This window comes from Mesitornis unicolor, unplaced genomic scaffold (genome assembly GCF_000695765.1).
Source record: "Mesitornis unicolor isolate BGI_N332 unplaced genomic scaffold, ASM69576v1 scaffold13851, whole genome shotgun sequence".
In the NCBI taxonomy this organism is placed as follows: domain Eukaryota; kingdom Metazoa; phylum Chordata; class Aves; order Mesitornithiformes; family Mesitornithidae; genus Mesitornis; species Mesitornis unicolor.
The window spans coordinates 87,425-110,610 of NW_010163270.1; the positions used below are offsets into that span (position 1 = coordinate 87,425).

A 23,186-nucleotide genomic window follows, 5' to 3' on the forward strand; every position below is an offset into this window, starting at 1 on the left:
AACGGTTTCTTGTCATGGGCAATTAGATCTCAACTAAAACTTGTTTCAGTGGTTTAATCCTTGGGAGTTCTGGGATCTGATCATTTCTAGATTATAATAAAAATGTTACTTCAAAACCAACATTATTGGCTGTATCTGTGTAATTCTATATATCTACAATAAGTTTTCCTTCCCGTAAGTTGCTAAAAGTATTTCTAGGCCCTTTTCCCAGTATCACAGTTCCCTAAGTCACAAAACTCACAAGTTACCCAGAACACTTATTCCAATAATGATGAAATAAACCAAACAAAGAGTAGAGATTGTGGTAAGTCTGACAAACTGCACCGAAGGTATTTCTGAGGATGGTGATGTGACTCTGTAGCAGCTCACGTCTGCACCAGACGCTGCCTCTGGAGCTCTGCAGACTGCTCCTGAGAGAAGAGGCTTTCCTGTCAGACAAAGGTGTTCAACCCCATCACTCCCAAATTCATCCGGTTATGAGATCAGGCAGCTTCCAACCGCAACAACCCAGGGCCCAGAGTGCTGCAGGTGGGGAGCACCAACACCAGCTGCTCTCATCTGCAATGTAAGCTGATGGCGTTATCTGAAAGAGGTGTGAGACTCCGCTGCTCGCTTCTCAGTTCATGATGGTTATCCCAGAGCTGGGTCCAGCTTTGCCTGGGGGTTACCAGGTCCTGATTTCAACAGGGGAACAGACACTTCTGCCAAGGGAGCTCCTCGCTGTTCCTGCAAGATTTGATCACAGTTTTGTACAACTCCCTTTTTCCACCCTTCCAGGCACCCAAAACCATTGCACTGTGCTTCATGCTCAATGTAAATCAGGAAAATACAACCAAGTGGAGATAAGGACCATTCACACCAGTCCTCCCTGCAATGGCTTTGACCCCAGCACTGCCAGAAAATGCCACAACTTCCAGTTTGAAGGAGGTGAAAAGCTGCAGGGCTCAGCTGATCACGGTTCGGGTTCAAGACGATCGAGTCAGTGTGATAAGACTGGTATCAACAGGGAATGAAGCAGGCAGTGGTGGAATGTGAGCAGGACTGCATCTGCTAAAGACCCTGCTTCTTCTTTTTCTCAAATTTAATAAAATAAACCCAATGCTTCCCTAATGCAAAAGACAGAATTGTAATTACAGCGTCCGCTGAGAGAAAAGTAATTTTTGGAATTCAATTCCTACTCTTGGTCTGGAAAAAGTCTGGCTGCACCTTCAGCAGAATTGGCAACTCTGGCAAGAACAGAGACATGAGGAGCCTTCCTATGCGTAATCCAGTAAGCAAGTGCTAAAATCCAGTGGGATTTGCTTGGCTTTTCATAATTAGTTCCTGTCTGTCTTCACTAAAATACCATCTATGTCATCTAAAAAAAAAAAAATCCAGTAATGCATCTAATGCACAGGTAGAGACAAACTCACCTAACAGGTCTAATTTGCTCACAGGTCTTAGAACAATACTGTCAGAATAATAATCCAAGTAAAGGCTTTTCTCCTCTGCCTTGCACAGAGGGGTCCATCCTGTACCGAGTCTGTATGACACAAAACCAAACTGAGCACAGGTAACGAGGAGATGGCACAGGTCTGGCTCGTGAGACAGCAACCACCCTGAGTCACAAACAGCCAGAGGTACCCACGGCTCCTCTCTCACAGAGCTGCAGCATGAAAGCATCATCGGGCTGAGAGAAACTTCTCCAAGAGTAACCCTGTTGTCACAGGAGCAGCACCATTCTCCAGACCGATACCTATGTCATTAAATGAACACGGTGGAAAACAAGCACTGGTATTGGTGCACTCACACAATTTACCTCCAACAGCAATGTCAAAAGCCATTTTACAAGCAATGATGTCACTAAGCAGTGCACAGGAGCAGAACACAGACTTTGTTTCGTGCTTTTCTGCAGAGATCTGAATGTGTTACATAGAACTGGCAGTGCAGAACTTGCTCTCAGACTATGATTTCAAAGGTAATTTGACTTTCCTTGCATTATACATTTGCTCTGACATATTCTAGTACTGTAAGTTCTGCACAGAGGACGAAATGGTGACAACTTTTGTGGTTTAACAAGGATCTACACAACGAAACTAAAGAAGAATGGCAGCAAAGACCAACCACTGGTACGTTCTGACGTAATCACATGAACTGTCAAGTGCTCCTTAGGAACTTTATAAACCTCACCTATCCCCATTTAAAGACCTGAACCCATGGAGCACTTCAGGCGTGTCTGGTAACACCACTTCTCTCCCACCCAAGCCGGTTAATGATTTGCATCTTATTTTCAGTTGGAATTGTTTAAGCTTTCACTTCGAGATAAACACAGTGTGAAAATGACCTCAAGGCTCAGAAAGCAGCAGCACAAAGTTCAGAACTGGTTTATCTACGCCACATGTGAAATTACAACTAAAATTAAGCCTTACCTTCCTCTTTTTTAATGTGGTTTACAGCACATTTTTAACTGCCTCATACAGTTATTTTGGGTGCATTTATTTCTGTATACTACACATACAAACTATTTTAGTAATGCCAAGGATTTATAATACTGAAATCACCTATGAGTAAGCACAATTCCTTTTAACGTGTCTTAGTCCTTCACTTTGAAACTTCTCCCCTGTACTCACATCCTGAAAATGTATTTTCTTGAATGAACTGTGAAACAGCGTATTTGATGCCCTTAATAAAAAGACAAGCTCCGATGCAACAACTAGCATTATTTTCTAATTTGTTCAAAACGCTACATGTTTATGGCACCAACTTCTTAACAACACGTGAATTATTGAAGAGATAAAGCTTTTCACCACGTGCCAGCACCAGCAACACTTCTCATCAACAATTTGCAGCTCCTTAAGAAAGGAAATTAAATTTACCAAGCAGTCTTCTTTCCATGCTCAGTAACATCCATCTGCATAGAGAGATACTATTCCACCGATCACAAAACAAAACTGTGTACAAATAAATGACAAAAGACTAATTTCTTTAAACTGTTATGCTATTTACAATGTTCTAGCCCCTATTAAAATATTATTAATCAGAGTAAATAACACTATTTCCTGGCTAGTTTGTTTTCCGAAATCCCACCCAACAGCAAAGCAAGCAGTTGCTCGTTCACTGCTTTTCCACATCACACAACGGTCACTTTGCAGTGATTTTTCCTGGTTTGGCAAAACAGAAACCCATTACCTTGTCCTTAATTAAGAGCATAAAACATTAATGAAAATCAAAACGAGCATGCCTCCTGCATTCCAGCAAGCTAACCCGTAACTGCTGACCCTCACTGACTCAGTTTGCACCATTCAATCACAGCATTTGTCAGATGATCTTACTGGAAGAGGTGAGAAACAACCAGAGGTTCAGAGCTCAGGCTGGAGGCCAGCACAGATCCCACAAGGAAAATCCCATAGAGATTTCCTGCTTTAAGCAAGAAGTTCACACACAGATTCCTGCTCACTCCGTCAAAACAAGCCCAGCTCTATCCCACACCAGCAGCCAAGGTTCAACATTGGTTCATTAATGCTTGATTCCACACAGGAACATAAAGAGAAGATTTGGAGGGGAGAAGTAAGACGTCAGGAACATCCAATCCAGTCAATTCACCTGCTTTCTTCACCAACTACTCCTAAAAACAACTTCTGTGCGCCCAATCACAAAAGCACTTACATGCAGCTCCGTACTCCTCCTGACCCAGAAAAGGATCAACACTGCTAAGAATTTACCAGTAAGGGAGCTGCACCAGCTGTGCTTGTCAGGACCGGTCTCAGCGCTGTCCAACAGAGGTAAGGCCAGCAGTGGAAGCAGTGCTCAGCCCCTTCTGAAAATCTGATTAAGAACTGACTGGTTTCTGGCTCATTTATCAGAAAAGAAACGAGGGGGAAGGAGGAGGATGGGAGAGAAAGAATGGGCATAATTTCACTATATACTTGAGAGCAGTCAAGTACTCCTCTTCAACTACGCCTGCAAAACAAAGCTGCTTTTCTTGCATGGACCTGATGGGTGGTTTGTCCCTCACAGCTGAAGAGGTTGCTTCAACCACTAATTGCTTCTGGTTAGGAAAAAAAATAAATAAATTATTCCACAAGCACAGCTCCCCGCCTTTCAAATGCTGAAAGGTCAGAGTGCTTGTGGGGTTTTCTGTTTGTTTGGTATCAGTAACAGAAGGCAAGAGCAGACAGCAAGGCAGATCCTCAAGTCAGCTCTAAATCCACGGAGCTCTAGAAATGGAAACAGCCTGGTTGTCATAGCAGCGGAGCATGATACCTGAGCTAATTACTCAGTCTGAGAGGCAGAGCTAATTAGCCCAGATGCAGCATCATACCGACACAGCTATAATCCTTCTGGGACCTGGGCAGGCGTTTTGCTGAGGAGACATTGCAGCTTGCTGGCAACCAGCTCAGAGATCCCAGCACGCTGCGCTGAGCTTTACCTGCGCTCAAAAGGAAAAGAAACAAAGCAAAAATATGTTCCTAGAAAGAAGCAAGCAATGAAAAGAGCTCTCAAACACCTCTGAACACTCATCTGCAGCTCTTCTGCAAAGATCCACAGTGCTACAGACCGATCGACAACGCTGGAAATGGAAATCTGTTGTATGGATAACCGGCCGACCCCCAGCCAAGAGAAAGTTACTGGAAAAACTGGTTCATCTTATGACAACATAAACCCAAAAAGTTCACTGCTATCTAAAAACGCAAAACCCTACATTAAGTTCCTGACAGCGAAGTAAGAAGGGAAATAAAACACCACCTGCTTTGCAAATGGTGAATGCCGTGGAAAATAAACACCTACGAGCAACCAATCAACCTGCTGCGGGTTTTTTCAAGGACTGGAAACAGTATTTATTTGCCATTTTTCTAGGAAGAAGTAGTATTTTTAAACTAACTTGTTCATCTTTCTAAGGTACCTATACAAGACCTCCCCTCCAGGAGAAGCCATGCATTTCAGTATGGTAGCAAACAAGAAGTGAATGGGGGACTTTATCCATCTTTGTTAACCATTTTTCTGCCACAGAAACACAATGTGACACCGTGGAGCAGACTGTGGACACACAGACTAGGAAAGGCAGGGATTTTCGTTGCTGTTCTTGAAGAAAAAGAATTTTTGCTTTGTCTTGCTGCTTTTAATAAATCATTCTCACATCTTTGTAACCACCATCAGCAAAGGCAACCAAGTGCAGACTGAGGAAATCAGTGCAAAGATGGCCTGAAAAGTGGTTTAACTTTCACGCAAATCTTATTGGTGAATTGAGATGCTTTTGGTAGTTCAATGGACAAACTTCTCATTTATACCTTTAAAAACCCAGAGAGATTACTGAAGTCCTGCCACAAACAAATCTTCCATGTTTTAATGGGCATCACTGTATGAACCAGAACACGTTCCATAGACAGCAACTGATTAAACAGATACACAGAAGAGCTGACAAAGGACAGACGTGCTTGAATATTTAGTTTACATTTATTCAGTTTTAAGTTGCACAGATCTTTTCAGTTTGCCTGCAAAATACATTACTTTTACAATGTCTTAGCATTAATAATTTACATAGCATGCCTGCTTAAAGCTGGAGGATGCTAAGAGGTTCATTCAAGAGTATGTGCTGCTCAGGAAAATGGGATAAATAGATGAAAATCAGTGTTTCTCTAAACAGAAAGATATTTTTGTCAGGGTCAATGCCGTCGCTAAATAAAACAGTTTGGTGCCTCAACGATGTCTAATTAAAGCCAGCAAACGGGCACATACTCTGCACCTGCTTACACCTTCTGAAAGCAACGTCAAGCCAAGTGCATTTTGCATATATTCAGATACCAAGTAATCCCAAGCACTACCGAAATGGCACTCATACACCCAGCATCACTGTCAAAGTCTCCTGAGGAACCTCCTCCCAAGCCGGCTCAGCTGTCCTCCTGCCTTCGAGTCTGACTACAAAGTCGGATACAGCATCAGGGAGCATTTAGACCCAGCATTGGGAAAGAACTCTGGAGAATCTGAGACGACGTTAGTGGAGCAAACTGGAAAGAAAATTGAGGAATACAGAGGCAGATAAAGCAGCCATTGAGGTTCACAACGGGCTGGTATTTATCAGAAATGGGAACAAACAAGAAAGTCAACAGAATCTTGAAAGGGAAATAAAACTGTCAGAACACGTAATCTTCCCGTGATAAAGAAACGCGCTCTTCCTCACAAAATACAGAAAAACCCCTAATTTCCATTAAGGACAACCTAATATGTCTTTTACCCTAAGTGGACTACCAACAAAATCCACTCTCTTCTGACCACGTTTTTACTTACTCTAGAAAACAGGCACATTGCTGGAAACTGGAAAGAACAGAGCAGTTTGCCAGGATTTTAGCCCTCTTTACAGATGTTGCTCTACCCACCGCAAAAAATCCAGCACAGAAATGAAACCAATCCCCCGAGCACACAACAAACTCAGGGAGAAGTCATCTTGCTTCCTTTCTCCTTTCACTGCTGGCTGGGAGCAGAAGGCCACAAAGGCAAGCTCAGGAGGGAGCTATCCCTGAGGGTACAGAGCAGAGCACTGAAAATGGACAGAAAGTCACGACCGAACACACATTTAAAGCAGACAGTGAATGCCATCAGCCACTGGAAGCGCTGCTGCTTCACGGCCAACAACAGAAAGCTTTTCTGGGAAGCAGTCTCTTCAGCAGCACAAGGTTGACAGTGGGCACTCGGCCTGCACCAGTCGGTAACAAGGGCTTTACGACAGGACTGAGATTTAAGAGTGCTGCTTTCTCCAACAAGGAGAAATAAAGGAAGTAGGAATTAGAGAGCAGCAGGGGAATGAAGATACATTTATGACGTGTCTCCTTCAAAGCTGCCATCAGTAAGAATAAAACCATATGGCCAAAGATCCCTTCGGTTTAATGGTGCCTAAATTCTTAAAAAGAAGCTTATGGGGTTTTGGTTTGTTTTTCTTTTCATAGACACCTTCAGGAGAGCATTAAAAAAGAAAAGCAGACGTTATACAACTACTCTCACGTAAGCTGTCAAACAAGTCTGAAAATCAGTTTTGGGAAGCTGTGTGACCAGGACAGACACTGACACAGGCTGGTAACCAAAACCCTCAGCTTCAGCCCCTTCACGTAACACTTCCAGAGCTCCAGCCTTGCCTATGCCACAAAATATGTGTACACCCCTTGTCTATGAAAGAGGGGTGCTGAAGCTGCTGACAGCTCATATCCCTTTTCTCTGATGCTTTTAACTACACCTGGGACTTCCCTTATACTTAAGAAGGAAGAAAAGGGACTTCTCTCCAGATCATTCTATGTCAAAAGCCACATTCCCACCTCAGCCACAAAATGAAGAAAAAGACTTTCTGAATTGTGGTTATTGTCAGTTATGCTCAAAGCGAATTCTAGGAAGCACCAGGAAACAGTCCATAGTCTGGTTCTGGATGCTGCAGAGAGCAACGCTCTGCCCTTCCCTCTTTTCAAGGCTGAGTTAACTGCAAAAAGACAACACACAAAAACTTCATGAGAAGGTACAGTGAGGAAACGCCAGAAAGACCGACTGCAGTGCGCTGGTCACGGAGACTGCTGAAACTGGGTGGAAAAGGCAGGCCACTCGCTGCTGGCTTGAGAAAATGCTACAGGGGGAGAAGGAAGAGGCTCCATCCAGAAAAATCTGTCTTGCTAATCGAAGTCAACTGACTCCTTCCTCTCCAGTATCATAAAAGCTCGTTTTCCTAAAAAGAAAGAAAAAAAGAGCCAAGTTAAGGTACAGCTTCACCTCCTAATTCTTGTAATAAAAAACAACCGGGAAGAAACAGAAAGGGGAAGTGAAGATACGCCTACCTTGATGAGCAGCTCTTGTGCCTCCTTTGGCTGACGAGTGGCTCTGAGGATTTGTACACTTGAGGATGACGAAAGTGGGAAAAAGAAAGGGTAGGCCCTTCACAAACAAGCTTCACATAAAGTCATTCTTGAAGTAGACAATATTTCTACACAAACCATGCACATGAGGAGTACCAAGCCACGTGCCTCCCACATCATCACCAGCATTTGCACTACACACGTTCGCATGACTTAGATTCATTCTGTACGACTCGTTCCCAACGTTCTGTACCTCGACATCCTGAACACTGGATAAAGAAGTTGATTAAATCCAGAAGTGCTATGTCCCTGTCTTGTTTATATGATTCAATCCAGTCGTCCACCACAGACTGTCAAGAAAAAAAGAATACTGATCAGAGACTCTTAGGAAGTATTTTATTAAAGACAAATGACTTATTCTTTTCAGAATATAATTTTATAAGCTAACATTTATTTGCATAATGATACATGTGCACAAATGCAGGGATCTATACACCTTCTCTCGAGGTGGAGACAGAACAAATATTGTTAGAGAGCAGAACCATATGTATTGTTTTCTGCTGTTGTAATTGTATAAACACAGGTTCGAACTGAAATGACTGTCATTCCTCAAAACTCTACTTGCACTGTTTATCCACAGTTTCAAAACTGCGTTGAAAAAACAACACTTATTTCCAGAAAAGCGATGAGTAGAAACACTGCGATAAACACTGCATTTTGGTTGCACAGGGAACATCTCAGTATTTATAAATAAAATAAATTACATATAGAGCCTTTACTAAGGCCAAAGCAGCGCCTCAGTCATTCAGAAGCACTGTACACAGTTTGAGAAGACAGAACGCAATTACTCTTTGTAAATAAAAATAATACACAGAAGTTGGGCAGTCACTGAGCCACCTGAATCACAGTCTATGAAGTGGAGCCACAGTCTGAAACTGCACTCAGATTTTTATCATGCTGATGTGCAGGCGTAGCACGCAGTCATTACTAAGAGTAATAGCAGGAAGACAGAAAGCGTACAGGTGTCAAAAACATCCGTCACTGGCCATCTATGAATCTCTGGGGACACCAAACGTGCCTCAGTAGCTTGATGAGAAAGGCCATTACATCAATTTTGCCAGTCAACATAAAGTGCAATCCCAGCCTATGGCTGCTTCCCATCCAGACACCCGACCCTGCACTTCTGCCTGCAGAACCCTCACAGAGCTGCGCACCCACACATTTTATCACTCCAGACGTAGGGAAAATGAAGCCATGAGGACAAAGCAAACAAAATAACTACGGAAATGCTTCAAACTGTTCTAGGAAAAAGCAGGAGGGCTGTGTGAGGTCCCTCTTCAGCCTGCACGGTGCTCAAGGTGGACAGCATGGCTTTCTTCCATGTCACTAAAACACAGAATTCCCAGTTCCTCAGTTACACAAACACTGATGGTAAGGAATTGTGTATGTTTAATGTCACCAAATACTACGTTTTACTTATTTGATAATAAAAAAATAATCTTTACTGCTCCACACGTGGCAGTACATTCATTACAAAGTCTGATTATGCTATCAGAGCACATCTTGCACATGGTTTATTTCATTTTGGAGAGCTCAGGTCTACAATAAATTTCTATACAATTAATTCCAGAAGTCCTAAACACAGACACATCACCAGCATCCCCACACAACCTGCCTCCAGCCACACTGAAAAAGAATAAATAGGGAAGACAAAATCCAACCAAGTCAACCTCTTAGAAAAACATCTTTCTAAACTGATAGATACCAGGATGGGATCTTGAAAAATCCCTCCGCAGTCTCCAGCTCATCCAAGTGCAAACCTCTCTGATGGCCAGTGAGACCTCAGCAAGCAATGATAAAAGGGAAGCAGCGAGCAAATACAGCTGTGTACATACTACAGACATACACACCTCTGTGAACCGAGCCAAACAAGCCATGTGTAACACGGATCACCACGCTCCCGCTTAACTCAAGCCAGGCAGTACCACCGTGTTATTCAACAACCAGCATGAGGCTCTGAACAGCCAATATGCCCAGAAACTACGTTTTCAGAGGCTTCACCTACCAGTACACACGCACACACGCATGCACAGTAGGAGCAATCTCACAGAAAGGTCCATCTGCTACTCAGAAGAAATCAAAAAGGAAGTCTTGGCCTCAAATCAATCTTCAAGCAAGCTGGGGAAACGTGCAGCAGCACAAAACCATTTATCTAGAAAGCTTCAGTGCTATTTCATCATGAATTTAGATCTGTTCCTGTAAATACCAATCACTTTAATCAAACAGCAGAATTCTCCAGGGCACAGAAACCCAAATGTAGCCAAATGAAAAAATTATTTACTAAACCAAATATTGACAAAGCTTAATGACCAGGCTGGCGGTGCACTCCCGACGTAACCGTTTGTTTGAACAGCTGTGTCAGGGCAGCTCTCAGAACAACCTGCCACTGCCAGCAGCTGCTTGTGCACTGCACACCACTGCAGCGGTGCGGGTCAGACCACAGAGTCACCAACAGGGCTGAGACACCCAGGGAAAGGCACGAGAATGGGGCAAGAATAATACACTGTTCCCTCTGAGTTACTCTCCCAGACTCTTTAGACCCTGCCTTATTTCTCCTCTCATTAATGTGTCTGTCAGAACCAGAAAGTTTTATACCTACATAACCTTACAGTAATGTGTCTCATGGGTTAATTAAAAGAAGTGATTGTTCTGCTTCAAACTTGCCAACTGCCAGCTCTATTTCATGCCACCTAATTCTTATGGAAGAAAACAAACCTCAAACTCCTATTTGTATTTTCCACGCTTTCATCTGGTCACCTCTTTCCAGGCAGGAGAACCCTGCTCTGCGCCACGTGGCTTGCACAGAAATACTTTATAATAACACATCTTCATCTCTTGTCACTTGCCACACCTCTATTAACAGCTGCTGCAGTCTCCTGTACTCCTCTTTGGGCCTGGGAAACCTCAGGTGCTTTTCCTGAGAGTTAATCACCGGTTTAACAGTATCTCTGCTCTGCCCACACCCCGTTTCACATCACATACCCACTGCAGAAGCAAGGCTGGCCCCACAGATCCCTGTCCACCTTCATTCTTCCTCCTGTTTCTTGCTACAACATCCTGCCCCTTCAGCTACACCGCTGCAACTGGTTATGGACTGTGCTATAAACACAGCCAGTGAACCCATCCAGACTGAAAACAAGAAGGGGACCTGGAGGAATATATTTCAATTTTGTCTCTGCTTCTTTTAAACAATTATTTAACTGATTTTTGTCTACCTCAAAACGGCAGCATCAGTGCAGCTCATCTCCTTTCTGGTATTTTTTCTCTCTTCATACAAGAAGCATTGAGAGGGACGTGCTATGTCCCTGGGCACTAAGGACTAAGTACTTGTATTTTCAACCCAGAATTATAATGCGATTCACAGAAAAACAAACCCAAGCAGCTGATCTCAAGACTCATTGACCAGACTTAGGGCAATGCAGCAAAGAAAGCAGCAAAAGGGAGATAGCAGCAAAGACTCCCTAATGTCTCCTGCATCGTCTGCACCTCACAGAGCACTGGCAAAGCTTTAACTCAAATTTGGATGTTTGGGTAAGGTTCATCTTACCTAACCTGTCACGCACGGCCCACGCAGCCACACAAGCCAGTCACTCCCCTTACGGCCAACACAGTTCATGTGTGCACACATGTGCATGCATGTCTGTAGTCAACATTCAGTGGAGCTGCCAGCGCAATTCCTCTGTCTAGAGCAGGTATGTGGGGTGAGACGAGATGGCTCCTGCTTCAAAATGCTGTGATTACACCAAGCAGATCTCCACCCAAGGAGCCTGGGGTGCCAAGTCACACAGAGCCCCCTGCCCTGTCAGCACCAGCACAGTCACACAAATCGTACTCGTTAATCCCTAAAAGCGAGAGGGGTATTTTCAGTGTATCGAAATCCAAATAACACCCACAAATCTACATTGTTCAACCCCTCACGCAAATTTGGCACGCTTGCTGGGATATTTTTTTAGAGATTACAGTTTAAGGCAACACGAGATAATGAAGCCAGACTACATATGCTACAACAGTTGGAATCTAATCAAACTGTTGACTTTTGATGTAACAGAAAAGAGCTATAAAAACTGAAAACATGAGGAAGAAAAAATAAAAATTATAACACATCAGACCTAAAACACAGACAAGAATCAGCTGAACCAAGACAGACCAGCAGTAATCCAAGTAACAGGATGGGTTGATTGAACACGAGCAAAGCCTTTGACACTGTCCCCCACAGCATCCTCCTGGAAAAGCCGGCAGTCCACAGCTGGGACAGGGGCACCCTTCGCTGGGTTGACCAGGCCCACAGAGTGCTGGTGAATGGTGCTGCATCCAGTTGATATCTGGTGACCAGTGGTGTCCCCCAGCTCTTTACTGATGAGGGGATGAGGGGACTGAGTCTACCCTTAGTGAAGTCGCAGATGACAGCAAAACGGGAGGAGTGCTGATCTGCCAGAGGGTAGGAAGAGGCTGCAGAGGGACCTGGACAGGCTGGGTCGATGGGCAGAGGCCAACGGTATGAAGTTTAACAAGACCAAGTGCAGGGTCCTACACTTGGGCCACAATAACCCCATGCAGCACTACAGACTGGGGAAGAGTGGCTGGAGAGCGGCCCAGCAGAGAGGGACTGGGAACACTGGGTGACAGTGACTGAACGTGAGCCAGCAGAGTGCCCAGGTGGCCCCAAGGGCAGTGGCATCCTGGCCTGCATCAGGAATAGTGTGGCCAGCAGGGGCAGGGATGTGATTCTCCTTTTGTACTCAGCACTGGTGAGGCCTCACTCACCTCAAGTGCTGGGTACACATCTGGGCCCCTCACTTCAAGGATACTGACATGCTGGAGTGGGTCTAGAGGAGAGCAATGAGGCTGGGGAAGGGACCAGAGGGAAAGTCTTCTAATGAGAGGCTGAGGGAGCTGGGGTTGTTCAGCCTGGAGAAGAGGAGACTCAGGGGGGACCTTATCACTCTCTCCAAGTACCTGAAAGGAGGTTGTATCAGGTGGGGGTCAGGCTCTTCTCCCAGGCAACTGGTGCCAAGATGAGAGGGCATGGCCTGAAGCTGCACCAGGGGAGGTTTAGGCTGGAGATTAGAAAACGTTTTCTGATGGAGAAGGTGATCAGGCATTGGAAGGGGCTGTCCAGGGTGGTGGTGGAGTCACCATCCCTGGAGGGGTTCAAGGAAAGGCTGGATGGGGCACTTAGTGCCATGGTCTGGCCGATGTGGTGGTGTTAGGTCATGGGCTGCACTTGATGATCTCAGAGGGCATTTCCAGCCTCAATGATTCTGTGAGTGAAAAAGAAATCAAACAGCAAGCAGCAGTGCAGCTAATGGTCCAAGAAAGAGCTGTTCCCAGAAAAGGCATTATTTGGCATAAGCATGCACAGAGAGCAAGTCCACAGGTTACGGCCAACCCGCCAGGATGACTTTATCCTGTTAGGAGCCCTCTTCCAGACACCCTGTTTTCAAGAGCTTCTCAGACACCAGCAAAGAGCGATCTACATTCATAGTTCTCACAGCGATGACCGAAATTTGGTCACCATAGATACCCTGCCCTGGCCCCTTCCCTGTTGTCTGTCCCAAACCCAGAACAGACACTGCAGTGAAGGTGGTGACCAGGAGAGAGAAGGACCAGACAGCCCTTTGGACAGGAGGGAGCCACAAGTGGGCTCCATCCACCAGAGGAATTCATCCTGATGAGTCTTTTTGCCTGCTTCAGCAAAGCACTTGTGAAAGATGGCAGGAATGGACTGCACGAGTTGTTCTGGGGGAACCCAGCTGCTTCCAGATGATTTTACCTTCAGATGCAGTAAAGAATGTGGATTTACCAGATGGAAATGTGCACTTGCACGCTGTCCATGAACCGCGCCATAAATTCAGCATTCCTGGGAAGCACAAGATCTGCAGTCTGTGTGCTGCAGGTACAGGAAATCCACGCTTCTGGGGCTCATCAAACTCAATGCACGTGCACGAGGAAAAGGCTCTCCTGACCACAAGGTTGTGAAGCACAACAAATGAGAAACTGCACAAAGACCCTCGTTAGCTTCTCATCATCATCACCAGATTGGAATGAGCCAAGGAATGTCAGAATTCAGTTTTAAGCCAAGTAAAATTGATCTGGCTCAGTTACACAGATCAAACCTCAAGATTACTCCAGTAACAGCAACATGACCTCCTGTCACTCCCTGCTGTCAGAAAAGACCTATACACGTATCTATATGTACATATATATATTGTTATACACATATACACACACATACAGATACACCACATCTCTAGGTCAGTCAGCACGACAAGCCTGTACAAATACATGTTACAAGAACAAGACTCAAACATTTTCTTAAATCTGAAAATGCTACTGTTCTTATGAGAACTGAGTGAGAAATCAAGGTCTTCTGCGAATGGCAGGTGATGTGTAGTACAAATACGTAGTACACAGATATTACAAAGCCCTTAACAGCTTTCAAGAGAACATCACAGACATTAACTCTCTGGTGACCCTGTTTCAAGAACTACCATGTAGCATGATTTGAAGAATATGCCAACCACACAACCCTACAGAAATAAGAAGATTAAAGAGAGTCAAGCAAGTAGCAGAATAAATCCCTAATTGGAGTAAACAACTTCAAATCACTCCCGGAGACCTGCGGATACACTGACCAACACATCTCAAAGACTGCTCACAGCTGAACAGGAACACTTTATAGAATAAAGATAAACAGCAGCTCGGATCGCCAGGAAAAGCCAAAGTCTGCTGCAGTGAATGAAGCAATGACGCTGGTTATCTTGTTCCCTCCTGGAGGCTGCACAGCTGTGAACCCAGTTCATATTCCTCCAGTGTAACAACATCGCTGCATTTAGGAGCATTAAGTGCTGCAGCAACCAGGACTAACTGCATGTGATACCTTGCCAGCTCGTGGAAATCCGGACAGTCCCACTAAATATTAATGAAAGGTGATTTCAAAAAAGCTACTTCACAATTTAAATTAAGAAACAATCTGGCAGCAGATAGATAACACCAAGTGAAAACAAATGACACCATATAGGAAGTGCTTCTTCAAGTGTAAGATCTCAGTTAACGGTAAACCAAGGCAAACTCAATATAAAGAACGCTTAAATAATTTGCCATTTCATACAGCTGATGGTGGACACGCTTCATTCACAGTGAATCTGACAGAAAACAACGACTCTGAATGGGTGCACAGTGTGTTTATATTAAAGGTAGGGAAAAGAAATAAAACCAAAGCCAAAGTCTGGCTTGTACTAACATCTTCTGCCAAAACAAATGAAATTCGAAGCTTATTAAAACAAAAAAGGAAAGCACAGTGAAAGTAAAGATTTCAATTATCTAGAGAAGGAGCGGCCTGAAGAGAAGAACTAGCAAACGTGCTGCACCAGAAACGAGAAGAACGTGGAGCTCTTCAGAACACTGAGGCTGAGAACATGGGGGAAAAAGGAAGTAGCAAAAGGCTTGCAATGCTCTGCAGAAAAGTTTGGGGTATTGAAAGTAAATCTGTGCAGGTTTTTATGAAGAACAAAAGTCTTCTAAGGTCAGGTTTTGTGAAGACGGCGGTAATTACACAGACAGTTACTGGGGAGGAGGCAGTTCCCAACACGGGAAATTACACGCAATTTAGATTGTGCGTAAGACGTCAACCTGGCTGTTCGGCTGCACTCCGAACTGCAGGCTAACACACACGGTGAAAAACCTAATACAAGGTTAATAAAAAAGAACTGTAGGTTGAGAATTTCTTCTTCTAAAGATTGTAATTTTAATTTATAAAAGAGCTCACGCCTTGCTAACAGCTAGCAAGCACTTTCTGAAAAGCTGAAATTATTTTTTAAGATCTTCCTTTAATGGAACTGTGCCTGTTTCAATGGAACTGTGCCTGTTTTAATGGAACTGTGCCTGTTTCTTGCTTTTTTCATCACAAGCAAAGATGGGAAATTCTGCTTTATGCAGTGTCTCCCTATATAACTTCTTTTCCCTGAAGCACAGAGGGGGAAGGAATACAACCCTAGAAGTATTTATTCCCAGTAAAACTAAGGGTCCATATTCACCACACAGAGATAACTGCGGGTGACATTTCAAATCAATACATATTGCTATGCAATAGAACAGGCATTAAATATCACTCTGTAGGGACATGGGGTAATACATGATATGAAACCATTTGAAGAAAAAAACAACTACTGCAATATAAAAATATTTCCTTCTCTTCTGAGAGTATGAGAAATGCACGTTTTAACTGGTGCACTTCTGCACATAAAACATACTGGAAAAATCTCACACGGATTAAAACCACAAAGCTGCTGAGGACGAGCACCCTTGTAACAGATCCGCACTGCTCAGAGCTGCGTTTTCGCACCCGAGGCCTCAGCAATGACCGGCAATGTTCAACAGCCTCGGATCAAGCTTATTTTCTACCATGGGACAGCATATTGGTAGGTGCTCATCTCTCTCATCTTGAAGCTGGGCCAGCCACAGGCATCAACAGCTCCAAGATGCTGCAAAGCATCGCAACTACATCTACACTGAACACGAGCATACAAAAATCCTTCGAGGAAGGCAGGAACAAACCCGGTTGTGCTAATAAGAGGGACTCACCAATTCATTAACAAATATTATTGAAGTTCCTTTGCTAGTACAATTTGTAAAGAGTTTACAGATCACTCCAGATACTTCAAAACCTATGCTCTTCTAGAGAGCAAAAGACCTCTCTGATTTTAAGTATAATGGGTATTTTCAGGTACAATGTTCTCACACACTGCACGACCAGCACATGTGTTCATAGGAACAGCAAGATCATCCTAGCCCTCATTACACCACAAGGGAAAAGAAGTCTCAGGTGATGACTGCTGAAAAATTCATTTGGTATTAAGGGATACCCTTCTAATTAATTAATGCTTCATCTGGTGGCTAAATTGTTTCTAGTATAATAAGCCTGAAAACGTGTACCTAGTTTTGATTTGTTCTTTTAATTCAGTAGTATATGGAGGTAAATTACTAAAAATAAATCACTAAATAATTCTGTGTGCCACTGACTATACTACAGTAATATTCAGTATCGTATGACACACATTCGTGAAGCGTTCTGTATTTTTTTCACGGCTGGACTTGATGATCTTAGGGATCTCCTCCAACCTCACTGATTCTGTAACTCTGTGATTCTGTACACAACCAAAAGCAAAGCAAGACCAGGCTGCAGAAGAAATCCATCTAGCAATACGACCACTAAATACTAGTTTAAATTACAACAATAACTGCAGCTATTTGCCCTGTAAACTTTAGAAAATGCACACTTAAACCCCTTCTGAGATAGTCTGGGGAAACCCAAAGTTATTTCCCACCCTTCAAGCTGGAGAACACAGCACTGCTAACATACCACAAAGGACAATGAAACCACAACGTGCCTTTAACACAAACCCCACTGATAACACTTGATATCATCTGTCTGCATAATGTCGACCTTCAAAAGCCCTTCACTGCCCAGAACAGAGAGGCAGACACAGACACCAGTGAAGAGGACTTTAGTAGGGAGAAGAGACAAACGTGGGGAAAAGAAAGCTACTGAAAACAGACACCACATCCACCCTGAGCTGCCAACACTGAGGGGAAGGGAGAATTCCCAAAATACCTTTTTGCCTTCTGATTCTCTTTCTTAATGGCCATCGTCAGAGACAAACACTGGACTCTTGATATGACTCAGTTACAGCTGCCCTGATGTCTTTAAGCTCAAGTACATATGTAGTGGCATATATGTAAAACACAATTATTCCTAAATAAGGTAGATATGGTGATGGTTATACAGTAATTCTAATAAAGAATAAGTCTGAGCTGCTGCCAGAGATGAGTGAAATCAGGGAGCTGATCCAGCTGAAAAAGAATCCTCCAGTGTCAGGTTCTAATTAAATCTATTTCTTGGTGTGACTATAAAACACATGAGAAAGGTGTAAAGAACTTCAGCTGGAGGTGTGGGATAAGCTGGGACCAATCTGTTCAACAGCAGCCTCTGTTTATCCTAGATTAAAGCAGGCATATAACAACTCTTTCCAACCTGAACCAGTGGAAGGACTAGGGAACACTGGGATTATCTACACTGCATGATAATTATGTGATTAAAATAACGGTGAGATAAAATCCCAGGGAGTTGACAGAAGCAAAGCAAAGCTGAACCCATGCAGAGTGCGTGAGGAACCCGCTGATCCAGCAGTGCAGTCACTGGGGCCTGCTCTACCATCGCCTTCCTTCCTGGGAGAAGCCAGCCCAGGGAGCAGCTCACGCTTCTGGTGCTGGGGGGCTCCAGGGGCCTCCTCCAAGGTCAGTGCCACCTCCTGCTCCACATCCACCAGCTCAGCTCCGCACCACAATGGCCAAGGTACCTGTGAGCAAAGGGACAGGGGAGCAGCTGCTGCAGGGAGACCTGAGGGGAACAAGGATCTTCAGAACCTTGGCTCTGCCTCTACAGCTGCTACGGTTGTCCCCCACAACTTCTGATTACCTGAAACTAATATTACTGTTACTACAGAAAAATGAGGGTTGTAAAGATGCTGTTGCCTTAATACAGGCATGGGTGTAATTCCGTGGTCTAAGCTATGCAGGGAGGTAGCATACAGACCTATTTCTGCCCTAAATGCTATGGAAATACAAATGTTACTGAAATGATCTAGGATAGTAACAAGATGCATAAAGACGGATCAGCTCTTGGAAAGAACTGTGAATCACCACACGCTCTGTACTTCACTGCCAGTTCAACACCAGGGTCAGACCAATGCAGAAGTGACTATCAAGATTTCAGCTACAAGCCAGGCTCTGCACTGGGCGCTCGGCTGGGACTGCAGATGCACCCATGCCCTTCATCCCCACCAATGTAAACCCAGGCAGTTCAGCACATGAGAAATGGGGACATGGTCTATTCTGCCTGCAGGGCTTTAGAGTGGGAGATACAGTGGAAAGAGCTGTATCCATATCAAAATTCAAGAGAAAAAATTACAAAAAGCAGAAGAGTATCACGCTTGCCTAAAAAAATCACCACAGAGCCTAAAAAAGTTTCATGAATGGTCTCAATGGAGTAACAAAACGTGCCGACAGAAAACACAAACAGCAGGTCCCAGCACACTGCATACACTGGAGCTGGCAACAGAAAAACATCTGCAGCAACCGACTGTACAAAAAAGCCTACAGAGCACATTTTAAGCGACAAGAATCCAATACCAAGTTAATGTTGGTAGCAAATTGATTTATAGAGCTCAAATGAGACTTAACACCAACATAACTAGCACTCCATAATAGAGGCAGAGATTCATATGCAGAGAGCAGCTCTGAAGCTATGTATATCGAAATACCAAATATTAACCTAACTTTGTTCCCCTGGAAGAACTAAAGAGCAATAAGCCTGAAGAGAAGTAGTAAATGAATCCTGCTCTGAGACCCAAAATAGAGGACGAACTTAAAAGAAGTGAGAATTGCTGCATTAATTGCTACAGGCTCCCATGAGTGGCAACAGCAATAAGAAAAATCTAACACTAAAATAAATCCTGAGAGCAAACAGCAGAAGCAGAAAGATCAAAAATGAAAGCACATTAAGTAAAATTTCCAAGTAATTTCAGAATATTTTCTGAATTTTTCTGGGTTTTCATTATGTGAGAGCACTATGGAAAAATGTACATTTATATTGCAGGGAAGGAACTAAATATGTTCTGACAAATACTAACATATGATACTTATCTGAAAATTGGCAAAACTGTAAAAATTGATAAAATTGGCCACAAAAACCTGCACTGAAACTATGAAAAACAAAACTGCCAATCATTCCTAGCTGTTACATCAAAATCCTTAAGCTAATAAGGAAAGAAGAAAAATATAAAGATACTAATAAGTGTGGTTTATAGAACTTTGTTTTCACATGGGATTATCGTCTGAAAGTGAGGTGGTGAGGCCCTGGCCCAGGGTGCCCAGAGAAGCTGTGGGTGCCCCCTCCCTGGCAGTGTCCAAGGCCAGGTTGGCCGGGGCTGGGAGCAGCCTGGGCTGGTGGAGCTGTGACCCCATGGGGGTTGGACTGGGGGCGTTTGGGGTCCCTTCAACCCAAACCACGCTGTGATTCTATGACACATACTCTGGACATTAGGACTGCTGCTTCTCAATACGGCTCAAGTCATTTACGGCTGTTTGCAACCCAGGCCTTCAAATAAACTTGACTATTCCTCTACTATTTGCTTATAATTTCTCTATTGCTTAAAATGTGCTGTCTACTTCCTCCTCAAATAAGCAGGCTGGGCACGTTTTAAGCATGTGTGTGCACATGTACATATGTACAAATACACAGACATACACCCATCTATATATGCGTGTACAAATACTGAATTTCTCAAAGCAATTCCTTTGTATTTGAATTCCAAAGGTTTCTTAATAAACAGGCAGACAATTTCTTTTTAGAATTTCATTTGAGAAGACTCCTGATGGCACCTCTTTTGAAATAGATGACATGTATCACAGTCAATTCCCACACACACAGAGTCATCAGATATCAAAGCAATCACCCATTCCTTTTCATTTAGCTCCTGCAAATATCAACAACTCTAAGACAAACATACTACGTAAAGCATATTGTATGTTCTGCACCACAGTAAAACCAGAAAATAGACTCCAGATGTTTCCTTAAACCCTGCCAAAAACGAAATTTGAACAAGTGTTGAAAACCAAGCGAAGTTGGGAGCCCTGACTTAAACCATGTAGGAAGAAGAGGCACAAGGAATGCATAGCCTTGTTAGGAGTAAATTTGTTCTGTCTTCACCTACCAGAAAAGAAGGGTTGACCCTGAGTAACTGTAAATACAGAACTATGAAGAATAAAAACTCTCATTTCCTTCCTGTTTATTACTTCTTTAAAATTGCATCTCAGACCTTCCACAAATTTGAGACCCACAAAATTTTCCAACAGCTTTCACTCACTTGGAATAGTAGGTTTCTTTTGGAGTTAATGAGACTTAGCTTTTAGCTACACTAAAAGTAATACTGAAAACAGGGCTTGGCCCCTAATATTCCTAATTTGTCATTTCCCATGTTAGTTAGCACCACAAAGTCAAAACGAACTAACACTGCATGAGTCCTGTTTTGTTGCAATGCAAATTAAGGGATGTTTGCTTAAGCAATCCCTCAGTTGGAACCACGGCCGGCTCTGCACTGCTCTGGATGAGCACTGCTTTGGGCCCATTGCTTCACCTTTGGGTGCCAAAAACAACAGGTGAAGCACAGTGGGTTCCTGAAAGCACACAAGTACTGTCAAAACCAATCGTCCACAGAGGTGGGACTCATCGGCCCAATAAATCCTGTCAGACCTCTGAAACGGATCAAACACAAGGAGTTCGAAACACTTCCAGAGGCGATGAATACACTATCTTAGAAGTTGATTTGACAATGAAAAATTCACCTCTGGGATGTGTCCGTCCTTGTTCCTCGGACACTGAGAAAGCCTAGACTGTACTTTATCCTTTCTCTGCTGCTTCGGTGGGGACAGCAAGAAGCAAGCAAGCAGCAGTGCAAAGTACTCCAGAGGGCTTATGTCGGGATGTATTTTTGCAAATAAAAAAAGCCTTGGATCCATCACTAGTATAATTTACGTTTTCTCTTATAAAACTTATTATAATGGACTGCTTAATACCAACACGTATTTTCAATTTGGAAATAATGAACAAAATAACGGAGAATTTAAAAGCATGACTTTCTGATCTGTCTTTTGTCTTTCGGAAGCACAGATGAGAGCCCTGCACTCGAGGTACATTTTGACCCTTTCTCATACACAGTTTATTGGACCAATGCAGATTATGAAAAATTGCAATCGTTTCTGAAAGCACAGCTCAGACTGATCAGGATACACAGACAATTAATTATCTTACCTGCATAGCACTCTTCCCCAGCTTAACCACCTCAAACAGAGTGACAGGGTCTCCTTCTCCATTCTGCTGAGGGTGGCCGTTGGCTCTTCCTCGACACGCTCCTCTAGCTCCAGATTCAGAACGACCCTTGTCTGCTGGAGACTTCCGAGGTTTCTTAGTGGCAGACTGGGCAAAGAAAACCAGCAGAAGGAACGTTTATTATAGCTATACCTGAAATAGCTCATTGTATCCTTATAAATTAGACATCGGTATTGCGCACACATTCACACACTCCCACATTTCTATCCACACAAGTATCACGGCCAGGCTGGAAGGGATGTCTGGAGGTCTCCAGTCTGACCTCCTGCTCAAAGCAGGGTCAGCTATGAGATCCAACCATGTTGCTTAGGGCTTTATCCAGTCAGACACATACATTTTTATCAGTAGTTGTTGAGGAACAATTTTCCTTACATAAGGAAAAACTTCTGACATGAGGACAAACTTTGTCAGGGTGAGGGCGGCAGAGCATGGCCCAGGCTGCCCAGAGAGGTTGTGGAGTCTCCTTGTCTGCAGACACCCAAAGCCCTGGCTGTGTTCCTGTGTGACTGCTCTGGTGATCCTGCTGTGGCAGGGGTTGCACTGGGGAGCTTTCCAGGTCCCTTCCAACTCCTCATATTCTGAGATTCTGTGATTTAAATCCACTGTCATGTCAAGGTGTTGGTGTATTTCCAATGCTGGTGTGCCATTTCACATCAATACCCGTATCAGCCTTACTCAACACAAACAGCCAACAACATGACTAAACTAGATAAATGGTAGCAAATTACAGACAGGACAGCAAAAGTGGTTTATGTTGGCACACAAAACATTTTTAGAATAACTAATGATCTCTGGAAGACAACAAGTTATTAAAAATACACTTGTCATGTTAACATTCATTTTCTCTATTTTTGTTTTTATACAACTTTTATAAGAAACTGTACATAACGAGTCAGCTCTTCAACTCAAATTAAACCACTGAATTTATACAGCCAGCTTTAGCAGAGCATCGTAATAGCTCCTTGCTTCAAAATTGTACCAGCTAAAACGTTTTCCCCGTGCATGTAGATTAAATTATTTAAAGTAATTTTCTCTAGATTCTTCAAGCTTATAATCAGGTGGCACGGATCCCACTTGTAAGAAGTCACCCAGTGAACAGTTTGCTCTGAAGTAAGTCACTTTATGAAAAAAAAAGTTTCTGGGGAAAATAACACAAGATTCCTCCTATGATCTTACTTCCACATTCTGTTCTCTCTCCCTGCTGTGAGGCAGACAAAAGCAAAAGCTGCCGTTTTCCACGGAGCAAGGAATTGTGTTAAATAAAACAAAATGCAAGCAACTCAAATTTTGCATTTAGGACAATATCCTCACTGCACCATTTACTTGAGTGTGCTGCCAGCCGGTTTCCATTAAAGCTTTCAGTAAAGAAC

General features: G+C 43.5%; 1 protein-coding gene across 2 annotated transcripts in view; it reads right to left on the reverse strand.

The window, feature by feature from the left end:
• Positions 1-23,186, reverse strand: part of STAG1 (stromal antigen 1) — a 118,446-nt gene that overhangs the window by 81,195 nt on the left and 14,065 nt on the right. For both annotated transcript variants that reach the window (XM_010193915.1, XM_010193914.1), the window contains exons 3-4: positions 21,739-21,903; positions 8,062-8,158 (exon numbers count right to left, since the gene is read on the reverse strand). In XM_010193915.1, the coding sequence (XP_010192217.1) occupies positions 8,062-8,158; positions 21,739-21,903 (262 nt within the window). The remainder of the gene's footprint in view (positions 1-8,061; positions 8,159-21,738; positions 21,904-23,186) is intronic.